Below are 15,566 nucleotides of genomic sequence, written 5' to 3'. Positions count from 1 at the left end.
TAAAGGAATTTTTATTTTCTTGCAATTTTCTACTTTATATCACGATCTATAAAACCCCTACGAAAATGTCTGGCAATTTTCTACCATAACTCCAAAACCAATGAACATTGAGGCTTAAGCTTTTAAAGTGCTCCTTACATTACATAGGGTGTAAAATGTTATCTTCATCTTGTCTCCAAGGGTAGCCATTTTTCACATAATTTCTACCTAAAGTAAAAAAATATTAAAATTGCTATAAAAATAAGATTAATTCATTCAAGAATAAAATATTCAAGGAAGAAATGTGAAGAAAGTCGTTACTTGGTGACAGATTCCTTCATTCACACTTGTGGTATATTGGATGTCATTCCTAAGAATTGTCGTGGAGAGGATAGATCACTAATTCGTTATGTGTTTTAACTCTTGCAGGGTCCTGGACCATATATTGGAGGGGAAGGAGGGAATAACCAAGCAGCAGGCTAATATGGTGTTTAATAAATTGACCAGCAACTCTTATGGTTGGAACAATCTTCTGGACCATCTTGCGGAACATTATGATCAATGGAAAGACCTGTGAGTAACGGTTTAATGTGTACTGAAATGCATTCCTTGTGAGTAAAAAGTATGTCTTGGATGTTAAAACATTTGCCATTCTTCCTGGCTCATCGCCCTCTCCCTCTCTCCATCTCTCTCTCTCTCTCTCTCTCTCTCTCTCTCTCTCTCTCTCTCTCTCTCTCTCTCTCTCTCCCCCTTTGACAATTCTGTCTGAATTTGATTTCTTCTCTATTTCCTCTCCATCCCTTCTCTCCTCTCCCCACTCCCTCTTTGACTCTTCCGTCTGTTTATTTATCTCTTGCCTGTTCATCTCTCTTCCTCTTCTCTCTCTCTCTCTCTCTCTCTCTCTCTCTCTCTCCTCTGACTTTGTCTCTGCTGTCCATCTCTTCCTCTCTCTGACTCTCTCTCTATCACTGATTACCCAGACGTCTTTCTTATATCGCCCTTTGCATTAATCCACAGCCAGTACAATCCTCTGTATTAATCGATGATGTATGTGTTGAGTGCCAATCTACAGCCTCTGGTTTTATCAATAATGTGGAGATTTTTGTACTCGCATATCTGTATTTGATAAACTTGTGGTTAGGGGGTTCATTTCGGTGACGAGAATAATGTTTCAGGAACTCCTGTTTGTTTCTAGTCGTAGTAATTTTCAAATATTCTATTCTTTGTAAATTGTGACAGGTGTAAATAAGCCCCATTGTTAACTCAACCAACCAACTGGAAGCACAAAGTGTGACTTATTTAACTCGCTTTAAAGTAAAAGGTACTGGATTTGAAATATGTCGTTAAGGGACATTAATATTTGAACTACATAGCCTACTAGAAGCTTAAGGCAACTCTTTTTACGGCATTGAATGTAGTTGAAAGTTATAATATGAACCCTACATGAACCTCCTTAGTTACTATTCGTACTAATATTTCATTGAAGAAAATCATTCTAATATGTTACCTGATGTTTGTCTGTGTGTGATATATATATATATATATCATGCGATTCTTTGGCCAGGTATGCCGACGACCCTGCTATTTGGAGAACAAGGGTTTCAAAATGTCTTGAGGAGATCAGGACACAGGAATATCTGGACAAGGTATGAAACGTTTAATTCTTTTAATAAACTTTCTTATAATAAATATTCATTCTCCTTATTTCTTGATTATCATCAACCCTTTCGAAGCATTAACAGTACAGTGACATCCTTAAGCTGTTCCTGTTTACTTTTATCTTACATGCAGTCAAACCCATTTGTTTTACGCATTGGCATGGTTGCATATCATTTCAGGATGCTTTATTTCGCCAGTAGAAATATCGGAATAATTTCATTGGGATCAGCAGAGAATTTTTCAAGAGGGCGTGTGTTGCGTCTAGAAATTTGAAAGGTTGCGGTCTTTATCTGGTTATTATGGCGCCATGTTCACTTGTTATTATATTGAGAACCCAAGTTGACGATCGAACCTGCGCAGAACAGCAGGTGCATCGTAGTAGTAAGTGGAGGAAAGAGGTCGAGTGGAACAGCTTTCCTTATGGCCCGAGCTGTACGAATGGAGGGGAAGAGGCGCGACGGCTTATGGCCGAAGGTTATTTTGTGGTAGCAATATTGAAGATACTAGTACGTATTTTAAGGTGAAGAAAAGAAGACATATAAAGAGCGTTAGAAAGGAGAATGAAGAACATAGAGAAAGACAAAAGAAGGGAAATCTACGACCAGAGAGAGAGAGAAAGAGAGAGAGAGATACAGAAAGGAGCAGAGACGAGAAAGATAGAGAAGAGAGAGAGAGAGAGAGAGAGAAAGGAAGGAAGAAAGTAAGAAAGTAAATGTACAAGTTAGAGAAAGATACAGAGAGAGATAGAGAGAGAGAGAGAGAAAGAGAGAGAGAGAGCAAATAAAAATGGACAGGCAACGGGAGGGAAATCAAGTCAAAAGAAATGAGCAAAGGTAGAGGAAGTAGGAACTAAGGAAATAAAGGTAGAAAGGTAGAAAGATACAGGAAAAGGTGGACCTAATAAAGATATAAATAGAAGAGAGAATGGAAGAATACATTTTCATTCCAGAGAGCAGAGAGATGTCAGTGTTGCATGGTGAGCCGTAGCTCTCAGGTTCGAGTCCTTGCATGTATCTTCCCCTTCGTTTAGCTGACAAAGGTCAGCCGTAGGATCTTATAGCATCTAGCCTTGTCATTGCCTACATAGTTAATAACATACATAGAAATACAATAAACAAGAGAGAATGAATACAGAAGTAAAATAAAAACAAAGAATTTCACATAAGCCTACACTTAACAGCATATCCGTAAATGAGCATGGAATAATAATAAAAATAATTGCAAATTCAAAAATAGCATTGAAATATTTCATCCTCAGTGTCCCGATTAGCTGAACTTTTTAATTTTTGAATACATTTCCAGGCCTCCCGCACTGGTGCAAAAATCCGAATAAGGTTAATTTCGGAATTCATTTGTTCGTGCATGAATTAACCAGCTACCAGTCGGCACCACCATCGATGCTAAATCCTAATTTTCTCATTAAAAATTTAGTTTATGTATCTATTAATCAATGATGATCACTTGTACGTGATTTTGTATTTTATTAAATGCCTTTCCCGTCTTAAACATGTATAAGAAAAATCGTATTTTTAAAGTCACTACTTCTACATGACGTAATCTGTGACGTAACATCGTTCCATATGATCTGTGGTGATGGATGTACGCTAAGTCGCTAACTATATTAAGACGGATGTAGAAAAACAAAAACAATGGCTTATTGTGCGGCTTTTTATTGTAACAACTGTCACAAGAGGAATCCAGAGCTGTCTTTTTTTCGTGTTCCATCAAATCCTGAAAGGTTAGTTATTTATGAATTCTCCTCGCTCTTTCTGTAAAAATCATTTCCATAAAGTTAGTTTCCACGGAGAATAATTCCTTAGCATGTCTTCGTATTCTGTATTTTGCTTCATTTAAGTAAAAGGCCATGTGTTAAGAAAAACGTCTAAAAGGGTAAAGGTTCGATTTTGTAACTTAATGCTATTTATAAGTCACACAGGAGGATAGGAAGCCAACGAGAATAGTGGGAATGACTTGAAGTTCAGTAAAGCTCATTTGTGCATGTTGTAAAAGTTGCAAGTTATCGCGCTCCTATTCGCTACTGCATGAAGTTTATTTATTCTAGCATATAAAACTCTGTCAACATGTACAGGAGATGAAAAAATGTGTGTAAATATTAAAGCGATGAAACCAAAGGTAACGGTTCCTATCGTTCTATGATTTTTAAAAAAATTCTCTTAGCAGGAATACTAATTATCGTATAATTGTAGCAATCATTGTCACACGAAATTTGAACCTTCCTTAAAGTAATTAGCACTCTTTCGATTTTTAAAAAATAATTTATTTATGTTCAAAAAAACAACTTAAAAATTACCTTACGCAGGCTTGCGTGTATGTATTTTCCTTTGACAAGCGACTGTAAGTATCGTAGACTAGTGGGAATTAATGTAGAAGTAAATCGGATCCTTTGTAGAAAGAATTTAGGGAATTTATTTATAATACTAAGAGAACCAAACCTGGCCTGCCTAACCTAACTACGAAAGCATACATTGAACCAAATCATAAGTAATCGCTAAAGCTCCGCAGTATGTGTTAACAGAAGTAATTCGAAATCGAACCATGTTAAATTTGCATTCGTATCATGATGAAATTACAATAAAACAAAAAAAACGTGGGCCAAACTTGGCATACTTAAAACGTACAGATTGGTACATCCCTAAGCACATAGAAACATCAAACCACTCAAACTTACTCACATAAGGATGAAGTGTGATGTAAATAAAGTACTGCAAAGAAAACAAAGTAACTAATCGGAAAACTTCAATATGTACTTATAGAGATGAGAATACAATTAATGTACAAAATTCATGTGTGGCATGAAATATTGGAATTTCACAATCAGTACCTTGTTCCCTGATTGAGGTATGAAGTAGCCATGAATGTAAATGCACACCAGATGATATTGTTTCCCTTTGTGCATTAATTTCAATTAAGTGTCTTTACACACACATTCAAATTTGAAATAGACATGCAATTCATATTTACAAGTCAAAAGTAATCACTAATTTTGGAAACTAAATGAATCTAACCAACCTACATGTGCAGTATATGAGAGTTTCCCTCTATTTTACCAACATTTACATATGTGTTACTGTAAAGAACAATCCTTTCTCACTGGTGCCACAGGAGGAAGATTTTGTGTTTGAAATCTCATTTTAATCTATGTGCTTTAGTCACTTGAATTAGTGTAATAATTATGGATGTTACTCGTATTATTAATAATAATATATTTTGTTGATTGGATCATCTAATTATTCCTGTAGTTAATATTAGTGCTGTAATAGCTCCTGTTGCTGGTCATGGGCTTTGATCTACTAGATGGTATTGGTGATTTTCATTTGTTGACATATTTTCTGGCCTGGTATATTATTCAGAAATATGTTGAGTCATAACATTTTTCTTGAAAGCACTCCCGGGAGTAGATTCCATGATCCATTCAATGACAAAATTGCATTGTTAGCCAGTTGTAGGTTAGGCAGCAAGCTTCAGTGAATCTTTCTAAAAAATAATGTGGTAAAACTTTGCTTCATATGTTAGCAAGTTTAGTTCAATATCTATAATATTTTTTTTATTTGCATTGCCACACACTGTATGGTACCATAAGAATTAGTTACGATGAGAAATAATGTGAATAGTGATTAAAAATAAATCAATTGAATGTTGACAAGCACATAAGATTTTCCGCAATAGTTGAAGGAGCTATCACAGAATAGACCCTTATACATTTGACACCACTCTTGTACTTTATTCAACAGATACAGATAGTGATCTAATGCATATTCATTTCAGCAACTTTTCTTTGTGATGACAAGCTTTGACCTTAGCTCACAAACAACTCTAGCACCATGGAATTTATCTTTTTTGAGTGACATAAAATGCAGAGTGCTTTGTCTTGCATAGTTATGTGTTTCTAAAATAATTTCTCATCTTTTATTTTTATCGTAGAGCTGAGATATGGTTGGAAAAAATATGGAGAAAGGACTTGAGGCACAAAGTATACCAAAATTACAGAGTTTGTGGAGAACATTTTTCGGACAAGATGTTTATGAATTGTAATAGAAATAAGTTAGTGCATGAAGCATACCCAGATGTAGAACCAAGTAAGTATATTGCATTTCGTATGGAATAACATTGTCATCAGTTATGGCTCATGCATAAGAAATGGTATTTTCTATTTTCTGCATTAAAAAAAAATATATGCTTTAGAGATGAATTTTGCTTAAAGTACATAACACCTAACAACACAATACATTTCTTGAGGATGTTAGAAACAAATTTATTTAATGTTTCACTAAATATTCCAAGCAGGGTGAATAAAAAAAAATGATAAATCAGATTTTATTTTTGGTAAAAAAAAAAACACACTTAGAATTGATTGTATAGTTTTTGCATCATATATATAGAGATTTTTTGTTATAGAAAAGTTTTTCAGCTGAACAGTCCTGTAAAATATTTGAACAGTTTGGTTAAAGGAAATAAAATGCACACATTTTTCTGTTTGAGACTGTACATATGTGAACCTACTATGGAAATGTTTGTTGAGGGTGTTAATGATAAAAAAAATTGCTATTTTTGCCTATAAAAATTACTGTATTTTAAATCAAGAGAAATGTAAGTGTGATTACAGTTTACATATTACATTTCCTATCGTATGAGCTTCACACCATCAACACAATTAAATTGTTACAAAGTTAATGTACTTTCACCAAAAGTGATTTAAATGAGTGATTTGTTTCTAAAAAAGTCACCTGATTTAAATTGAGATTCAAATCAGTCCACATTGATTCCAAGTATTCCCATCAACTAATGAGGTACATCACAATTGAAGGGATACAATTGATTGAACAGAATTGATATTATTTTGAAGTGACAGTGGCTTTATTCCTTTTAGTTTACAGTAAATGTTGTTGTTGTCAGGAACTTTATTTCTTATGCCCTTCATGTTACTTAACTCTACTTCCTTTTCCTTAAATGAGGGTTACATTTGTTTCATTATTATAGGAAATAATCACAAATGGGATATTTTATTATGTTTCACAGTAGCGTAATTTTCAAATAACACTGACGTCATGAAAGAAAGTGAGGTTATATTCTGGACAGAGTTTACTCACTTCTGAATTAGTATGGACATTCCAAAAGTATTTATATAACTACAGCTTAACTCTCTCATGCCTCAATACTTTTTCATGTAAGATTCATGTGTACAAAAGAGCTTGTCTAAGGAACAATTGAAGGCATATCACATGTTCAGTTTTGGAAGTGGCATGCACATGGAATCATGTTGGTATTGTTACAGAATATATATAAGTTTTGTATTTTTCATCAGTAAGTAAACAGCTGACACTTTCCATTGACAAAATATGAATCATTGTCATAATAGATGTGTATATTTTTATATAAATTACCCAATTACAGGCAAGGAAAAACTACCATCAACATTGCTTCTGCACTTCAGACCAGAGGTTGGTGAACCAAGTGGCAGTAACAGGGAAACCAACACACAGCTCATGGGGTCAGAATTGAAGGAAACTGAAGCAACAGTTGATAGTGAAAAGAGTGCAAGTGATTGTCCAGTTGCAAGTGAGGAAATGGATATAGCAGCTTCACCCTGTGCAATGGAAATAACTTCAGTTGACCCATGTTCGACTCCTAAAAGGCCAACTACTTCTGGCAGGAGCAAGCCTACTCCTCGTACACAAGCAAGACTAAACAACATGAGAAGTACCATGTCAAAGCTGCGTTCCCAGTTGTTTAGAGCAAGAAAGAAAGTTAGGAAGGTATCGGAACATCTTGTCCGAATTGAATATGAAAGGACTGTTGAAGGTATGTTGAAGAAATGTGCTGCACATCTTCCATATCACATCTTGAAATTTTTTGAGATCCAGGTGAAGCAAACGCAGAGGAAGAAAGGTGGACGTAGGTGGCCATCATGGATGAAAGAATTTGCCACAAATTTATATTTTTCAGGACCTCGTTCCTATAGACTTATTCAAAAGTACTTCTGCCTACCATCTGAAGCAACACTTAGAAGATGGATGAAGTCTATTCCAATAGGACCAGGAATAAATGACAGAATTTTAAAAGTTATTGGGCAGCATATGAAAGCCATGCCAGAGAAAGATCATGTGTGCTCTCTGGTAGTTGATGAAATGAGTATTAAACAAGGACTACATTATGACATGAGAAATGATATAGTAATTGGATTCGAGGACCTTGGAGAATTTACACGGACGGAAGGAAGGTTGGCAAGTCAGGCTCTAGCATTCATGTTGAAAGGAATCTCAAGGAGATGGAAGCAGCCCCTAGGGTATTTTTGCAGTTCAGGACCGACACCTCCAATAGCAATTGCAAGGATTGTGGAAAAACTCATTATTCAGTTGCAGGAAGTGGGTGTTGTGGTTAAAGCATTTGTATGTGATTTGGGACCAAACAATCAAGCAGCTCGGAGGATCCTTGGGGCAACGGCTGAGAGACCTTTGTTTGAAATAAATGGGAACACCATTCACTGCATATATGATCCTCCACACTTACTGAAGGCAGTGAGAAACATGATTCACAAACATGGTGTAAATATATATTTATGTTTTTTATCCATTTTCATTTTGGAAAATATTAGTACATTTTTTATGAGCAATCACAATTTATTTCATGTTTTTAAGATTTGTTAAACTTTGTTGTTATTGTTTTACCTTTAGGATTTGTTTTTATAAAATTATATTCTTATGTACAGTGCTCAATACAATTGTTGCATATTGTGATGTTTACAGAAATGATGTTGATATATAGGTCTTGATGGAAATAGGATATACCAGGAATCGAGGCAGAAAGCAAACATGTCTATTTGAAGGCAAAGGTAAAGTGTTCTACGTAAAACAAGATGAAGAAGAGTATACAGTAGCATTCTTACAAAATGACCCAGAACAACAAAGGTGCACAATGAGTGTTAGCTATCACAAAGGCATTCTCTGATTCAATAGTTTCTGGTTTTCAGGTGTTCTCTGATTCAGTAGTTTCTGTTTTTTAGGATCCTATCTGGGTATGCGGCATTTCTGCATGATGTGGCATATTTTTCACCATGTCCAATGTAACCTAAGGAGTATGGTTCCATGGTGATATGTGTATTTAAGAGTGCCATGCATTTTCAATGCAGTTGAGGTTGTGTTGTGCTTCTGCAGTAACTGGGTAATGATATGGGTGTGGTGGCGGTGGGGGGGGGGGATATCATTCACCAGCATGCAATGTTCACCATATGCCACAGTAATATGACTCAAAATGAGTTCGAGGATGCAGTCTCTGTTCCTTTAACTTGCCATATGACACTGGATTGGCATAAGGAGTGTTCGCTGGCCATACATTATTCCACCTAAGCTCTTTGCTGCTGATGCTAATGACGTTATGTAGCAAACTGTGGGTGCAAGCATTCTCTGGGGTGCCTCCACACATGAAACTTTATTGTAGGCATGGTGGAAAGCAATAGAGGTTTCATCTGTAAACAGTGGACATTGCTGCCTTGTACAATTCCGATGCTACAGCGTCCATGTGACCTGAGCAACCCTATGATTCCTATGAATACTTGGTGTTGCTAAAGATCTCTTGGCTTGTAAAGAACCTTTGTGGAGTCGATTGTGAGCCATTTGTTGAGCAACAGTTACTTCAGATGCATTTTGGATCTCTTAGTGCAGCTGTGGTACAGTAACAGTCAAGTTCTGTCAAACCATCAACCGTAGGTATCAATCCTTTTGAACCGTTGTCTTGCATTTTAGCCTTTGTCGAGGATGAGCCACCACAGTGCATGTCTTATGGTACTTTTTCCAGATCCTGGAGACATCACTCTACTTCATATTCACAACATCGATCCGCTGCATGCCTCTTTCAAGAAATGTGACATTTCACAATCCATTAGTAGATGAAATGGTTGGTTGGTCCATTTAGCACTTAAATACATTCATACTGTAACTACCAAGCTTTCTATGTTGCCTCAGTTTCAGTTTTCCACTTTGCCTTGCATTAGCATTGCACATTATCAGTGGGAATGTGACCATTTTGGACATGTAATTGCACACAAATATTCCTTCATTGTGGGGTTTCTTGGAAACTTCACATGAATATTGTCGCATGTCGTCTAGCAGAAATGTGTATATGTATCACTTTTTCACAATATGCAACAATTTCCTTAGTACTGTATTTTTATAATGTTACATAACATCTGTGTATGTATTATCCATACTCAGCATCTTTTAGAAAATTATAGTACATTTTTATGAACAATCACATTTTATTTCATGATTTATGATTTGTTTTTTTAAGTACATAATATATAAGAAATTTAAAACATGAAATTCTCAGATGTTATATGGGTACTACTTTCATTTACTGTATTTTATTCGCTATTTTAGCTTGTTATTGTCTTACTTTTGGAATATATTTCAATACTTTTTTTACATGTACAAACTTTTCAAATTTTGAAGAAAATTAATATTTGCAGCTGTAAGTTACTTTCAGATTATTTAAAATTTACTTTTATACTTTTACTTGCCTATTACGCTCTTCTAATTTAAGTCTGTAGGACCTTGAAGAGATTAACATACCTTATGCAAAATATATTAATTACTAGTGATTCAATAAATATATATATACCTGAATAACAATGTGTTTGTTTATTTTCCCTTACATTTGTTATTAGCAATAGAATATAATGTTTTACATTTCCACAGTATAAGTACTAAATCATTAGGAGTAATGTACTGACTCTGAAACTGTTCTCTTCTTCTGGAGTATTTCAACATGTAAATTCATTCTTGGTGAAGTATAACATGTCACCATAGTGAGTGTCCGACCAAGAAACCTATCAGTATGACTATCAATGGTTTGTCTAATGGAATTTCATTAACAATATTATGATAATATTCAATACAGTGGAAATTAATTGATGTAGGATTTTAAGGATTCCTTATAGTATTTTACTCTATATTCCATATGTTTAATGCTAACAATATAATTTATATATGTAATTGGAAGTAAGATGCTTGAAATAAATTTGGGACTTGTAGGCATAATGACTATATTGGGCCATTCAATGTATGTGAGGAAGAATCCTCTTATCTAATATCCTTACTTGAGTTTGAACTGTTCTTTTAGGTCTACTTTATGCACAGAAAGGCTAATTGGGTTGAACCTACCGTTTAAAGTGGGATCCGAAACACTATGGGTCTCCACCGGGTATCGAACCCATACCTGAGTTAAAAAATGGGTGTGAAGAGCCCCTTGAGAAAGGTTGAAAGTGAAATGTTATAAAGACTTGCAAAGGACATACACAAAACTACGAACTTCCTCAGAGACAGTATAAGAGCCCCGCTCTTCTCAAAAAGGTAATGACATTTATTAAAGTGCTGTCATTATCTCCCAATCTGGTCAATAATTGGTAAGATCAAAATTTTGAGGAATAAGCCAATCACTTAACATTTAGACATGACACATTGGATGGTCTAGCCCTTGCAGCAAATCATCATGAGTGAGACACCTATGTTCGATACGAAGCCAAGTTAAATTTACTTCTTGATGGAAGGGATGGTATGAGAAACATCATGCACCAATGATCGACCTGATAGTGTGAAGCTTGAAAGAATGATTATTTATTAATTCTTTATGTTCACTTTCTTTTAGACTGACTAGAAACATGTGTGACATTATTTAGAAGCTGATAATGAGTAGCAGGGATTTTGTCAATATGGCATCCACTATGGGTGAAACGTTGCTGTTCATTGGTTTATTTCCAAGTGACATATGTCACATGTCGCTTTGGTGTGAAATCTCTCTAAATTGCAAAAAATACTGTTGGTTTCTTTGTCATCAGCTGGAAATTTGCACATTTGTTTTGTTTTTTAATTAACTTTAAAATTCATGTGGAATATTTATTCTGAATGCATGGATTGTATCATCTTCAATACTGTATTAAGTATATGAATATATAAAAATACATATCTGTGCAGGATAAGATCTTTCAGTGGTGTATTTATAATTCCATTGTGTGTGTGTTTAGGAGTGTGGGCTGGGAGTGTGGTTATCTAGCTTGATCGTACATACTCCATGACTGCTTTGTTTTGTATTCTTAGACATTCATATTTCGAGTCCAGATTTTTGTGTAACTATAAAATATGTAATGCCATATGATGAAATTGTAGTCAATATATAGAGTGGTTCCAGTAAGTAACTTCGAACAAAACTCGCTTGTATGACACATCCTACTCCCATTCTAGATTAAAAATTAGGGATGTTTGACAAATACTAAAATGAATAAGCATGCAGTGATTAGTTAATAATATATCTTACAAACATCCACACGTTTTTAGAAATGGGTTGAAATTACTCTCATGCAAACCAGAAAAGTGAAATTTCATACAACTTCGATTGATTGATTGATTTGGTGTTTTAAGTCAACTTTATTCACAGTAAGGCCAATCGGGACTGGACCTACAGTTTAAAGTGGGATCCGAACTGCTATGCGTCTCCATATAGGTACAACTTCGAGATGAGGTGGTTGCTATAGAGGCATTCTAGGTTAACTTGTGTAAGGTGTGACCTTTTCTTACTCTATTTTCCCATAACTATTCATTATCATCATCATAGTAGTTTTTACAGAGAAATAGACTGATAGAATTAAAACAATTACAATTTTATTCCAGAAATTATTCTGTTTGATAACTTCCCCAATGAGCTGTGTCACTCATAACTATTATTTTATTCTATTCTCTCATGGCAGATGGCACTGAACTAGTTTCTATGTTGTATTTTCCAAAATATTATTTCATTATTTCATCTACAGAACACTGAATGTAAGTTGTGATAGAAATTAACTGTAATGTAAAATATTTACTTTCATCTACAGCATAACATAACCCATGGTTCTACAGAATAGTTTCTCAACCTATAGGGTGCAACCCACTCCTGGGTCCTGAGGGGACATTTGGTGGGTCGGGAAGTTGGGCTCGAAACTTTGTTAACTGGGTCTTAAAAACCTATTACCTTAAATTACTTAGATATATTGTTTTAACAATTTAAATTCAGGCCGTGTTGTTGTAAAAGAGCAAATATATGATTATAGACTAGGTGCACACCCTACAAAGTAATTCCGCTGGTTCCCATCTTATGGGTACCACGAAGTGTAATATCCTTCAAGTTGGGTCCCCGACTGTAAAAGGTTGAGATCCACTGCTGTACAGCCCTGGAAGGGCCTTGGCCTATCTCCTGACTGCCAGTCTGCCTCCCACAACCCTACCTAGAGGTGTGGAGATCTTCAACCAGTAATGGGGTGACGTGTGTTCAGCACATCAAACCCTCAGCTGTTATAAGAGATTTCCCAGACTGGGTTACGCTACTCACTTGTAGGTCCCCAATTTTCTTAGGATGGTGGTTAAGTTTGGAACACAAGTACTGACTATATGTATATATATTTTTTTGTATATTTCATACCTACAAGCCGCCAGCCGATTTGTAATGGTTTCATTAGATGAATAGCGCTAATGTTCCATCAGTAGTTTTTAATATACGTTTTATGATTTATTCTTATTTCCTGCGACAAAACCTTCGAATCCTGTCTTTTGTTTCCCTGGCATTTTCAGCATCAAATCTCCCCCCTCTCAGGGTACTCCACTGATATCAATTGTAGAGAAAGTGGATGCATTTGTCTTTCGTTTTATGAGGCCATCGACAGATGAATGGAATTTTCTACGTTGGTAAATCAGAAGTGTCTACATCTTGCGATTCAATATGGTAGTCCTACACAAGGGAGAAAATTACAGTGACGGCACCAGAAACAGTTACTGATATTAAGTGTTCTGTATCCTGCAGATTGCCACCCACGTTAAACTGTGCAGCAATGTTATGAAGAGAAAGATACAATTTGGGAAATGTTGCAGCATGGCTCGAGCGCCCTTTAGAACACTTTGGGTAGCGCAATGATCCGCTCACCCCACCCTTCCATTCCTGCTTTTATTTTCTGTTATAATTCGGACATATCTCGTAAGGTCGTAGTATTCATTTTATTTAAGTGCATAAAAATGTTCTACAAGGATAAATACCATTGTTCAGTTAATGCAAGGGTCCTGGGTTCGAATCCCTGTTAGAGCTTTCTTTGTGTCATCAATTTTTCATAGCATCGTCGCGATTAGCCTAAAATTAAAAAAAATGCGACGCTAAATAAACAACGACGAGGGAGGGGTAAAACGCATTGATCTACGAACAAAGTAATCGCCGTAGAATTTACACAAGATAAAAACGCGATTTGCCCAAAATGTCAGAAAAGCAACGCATAATAGGGAGAATACGAAATAAAAATACTTATTACCACAGATAATACACGGACCATTTTTCATGCACAACGGAATGATTTATGTGCTGGAATTTCAGGAACTTGAAATTATTTTCCTATGTTGTGCTTCTGGGCTACTAATTCTGTATATCTCGTAACTTAGATGTAGAAATCATTCAAACGTAACATGCATTAACTGAACAATGGTATTTATCCTTGTAGAACATTTTTATGCACTTAAATAAAATAATTAATTCGACCTTACGAGATATGTCCCGAATTATTAGCAGAAAATAAAAGCAGGAATGGAAGGGTGGGGTGAGCGCATCATTGCGCTGAGACGCATTCAACTATCACTGCCAAGAGTAAGATATGATTGGCGGAGAGGTTGCTATGACAACGCTTTACGTTTCGAAACAGCCGTAGGGTGGCTCCACATGCCCGATTTGGTATACGCACAGATTACAAAGGAGAGATAGGAAGTAAGCGATCTTATTAATCTGTGACATTTCCTTCTTCAAGTTAAATATATCCTATGACAATTGAACATAAAATCAAGGATATTTGTTAACTTACTTGCAATGCTACAAATATCCAGAAAATCAAAGCCCTTTATGTGATGTTACTCCACCTGTAAAACGAGTGAAAATTATGTCACTGAGGACCTCCTTACAAAATGTCAGGGTCTACCCTGAGGATAATGCACACAATCACTAACCAACCGTTGCTTTGCTTGCAGGCGAACAAACTATACGAGGACCATAAAGGAAATTTTGGTGTGGCTGAAGACTTAGTTGAAACCAAACTTAAGAAACTAAGGGTACAGGTTCCTAGGACACAAGTCATCGCCTCTGAAATTAAAGAAGTTTTGGTCGAAATTAACCAGAAATTCGAAGACGAGGACTTGTAAAAAGTTTTTGCTTTCAGGTTTTTCTTAGTATTCTTTAGTTGTAACAATTGTGACGTTACAACCAACGTGCGTCATTTGTATTCAAAGTTGTTATCCACCGATGAAGTTTTTCATCGTTTATTGTGTAATGTTTCAATGAGAAAGTACAATACTAACTACTGTTATAATTCTAGGAGTACATGCTCTCAATTGGTACAAGATATATTTATAGGTTATGTGCCACGTAAGCAGTATTTGTGTAGTACTTTTGTATAAATAAAGTTTAGTTTTATATGTTGAATAAACAATTTGCACTTCAGTACAATTTTTTCTATCACCAAATGATCCTTAGATTTACCACAGGTGCTGTTACTGTCCGACCAACATTAACGAATCTGCACGCCATGGGGGGGGGGGGGGGGGGATGTTCACAATTCAAGAACTGATAATTTCATATGGAATGTTTGAAGTAGAATGTTCCCAACTCAAGAACCCCTACCTCGAGAGGGAAGGGGGAGAGGTAAGAATAGGTTTTTGAGAGGATCTTATCGTTACTGCTCCTTACCCTGAAATACTGCGTGTGGGTGTGTGTGTGATATGTATATGGGTTATTCCATGTCAAATCACGCAGGCGTTGACCCGCATAGTCAACGATTTTGATGATATTTGGTACACAACTTTGCTTTGCTCCAAAACCCATACCTGTGAACGGATTTTGCTGAAATGTGATTATTG

The 15,566-nt window shown here is 35.7% G+C and overlaps 1 protein-coding gene across 3 annotated transcripts in view; it reads left to right on the top strand.

Annotated features, from left to right (window-relative positions):
- Positions 1–15,150, top strand: part of LOC145986703 (aminopeptidase N-like) — an 81,901-nt gene extending 66,751 nt beyond the window's left edge. For 2 of the 3 annotated variants that reach the window (XM_083121016.1, XM_083121020.1), the window contains exons 13-15: positions 409–552; positions 1,544–1,625; positions 14,682–15,150. In XM_083121016.1, coding sequence (XP_082977142.1) covers positions 409–552; positions 1,544–1,625; positions 14,682–14,852 — 397 coding nt within the window. In that variant the 3' untranslated portion in view covers positions 14,853–15,150. The remainder of the gene's footprint in view (positions 1–408; positions 553–1,543; positions 1,626–14,681) is intronic. The other variant, XM_083121018.1, reaches the window with a different exon arrangement.
- The last annotated feature ends 416 nt before the right edge of the window (positions 15,151–15,566 follow it).

The sequence above is a fragment of the Lepisma saccharinum genome, chromosome 4, assembly GCF_977018435.1.
Source record: "Lepisma saccharinum chromosome 4, izLepSacc3.1, whole genome shotgun sequence".
Taxonomy (NCBI): domain Eukaryota; kingdom Metazoa; phylum Arthropoda; class Insecta; order Zygentoma; family Lepismatidae; genus Lepisma; species Lepisma saccharinum.
The sequence above is the reverse complement of the archived record's forward strand: the minus strand, read 5'-3'. Positions and strand labels throughout refer to the sequence as shown.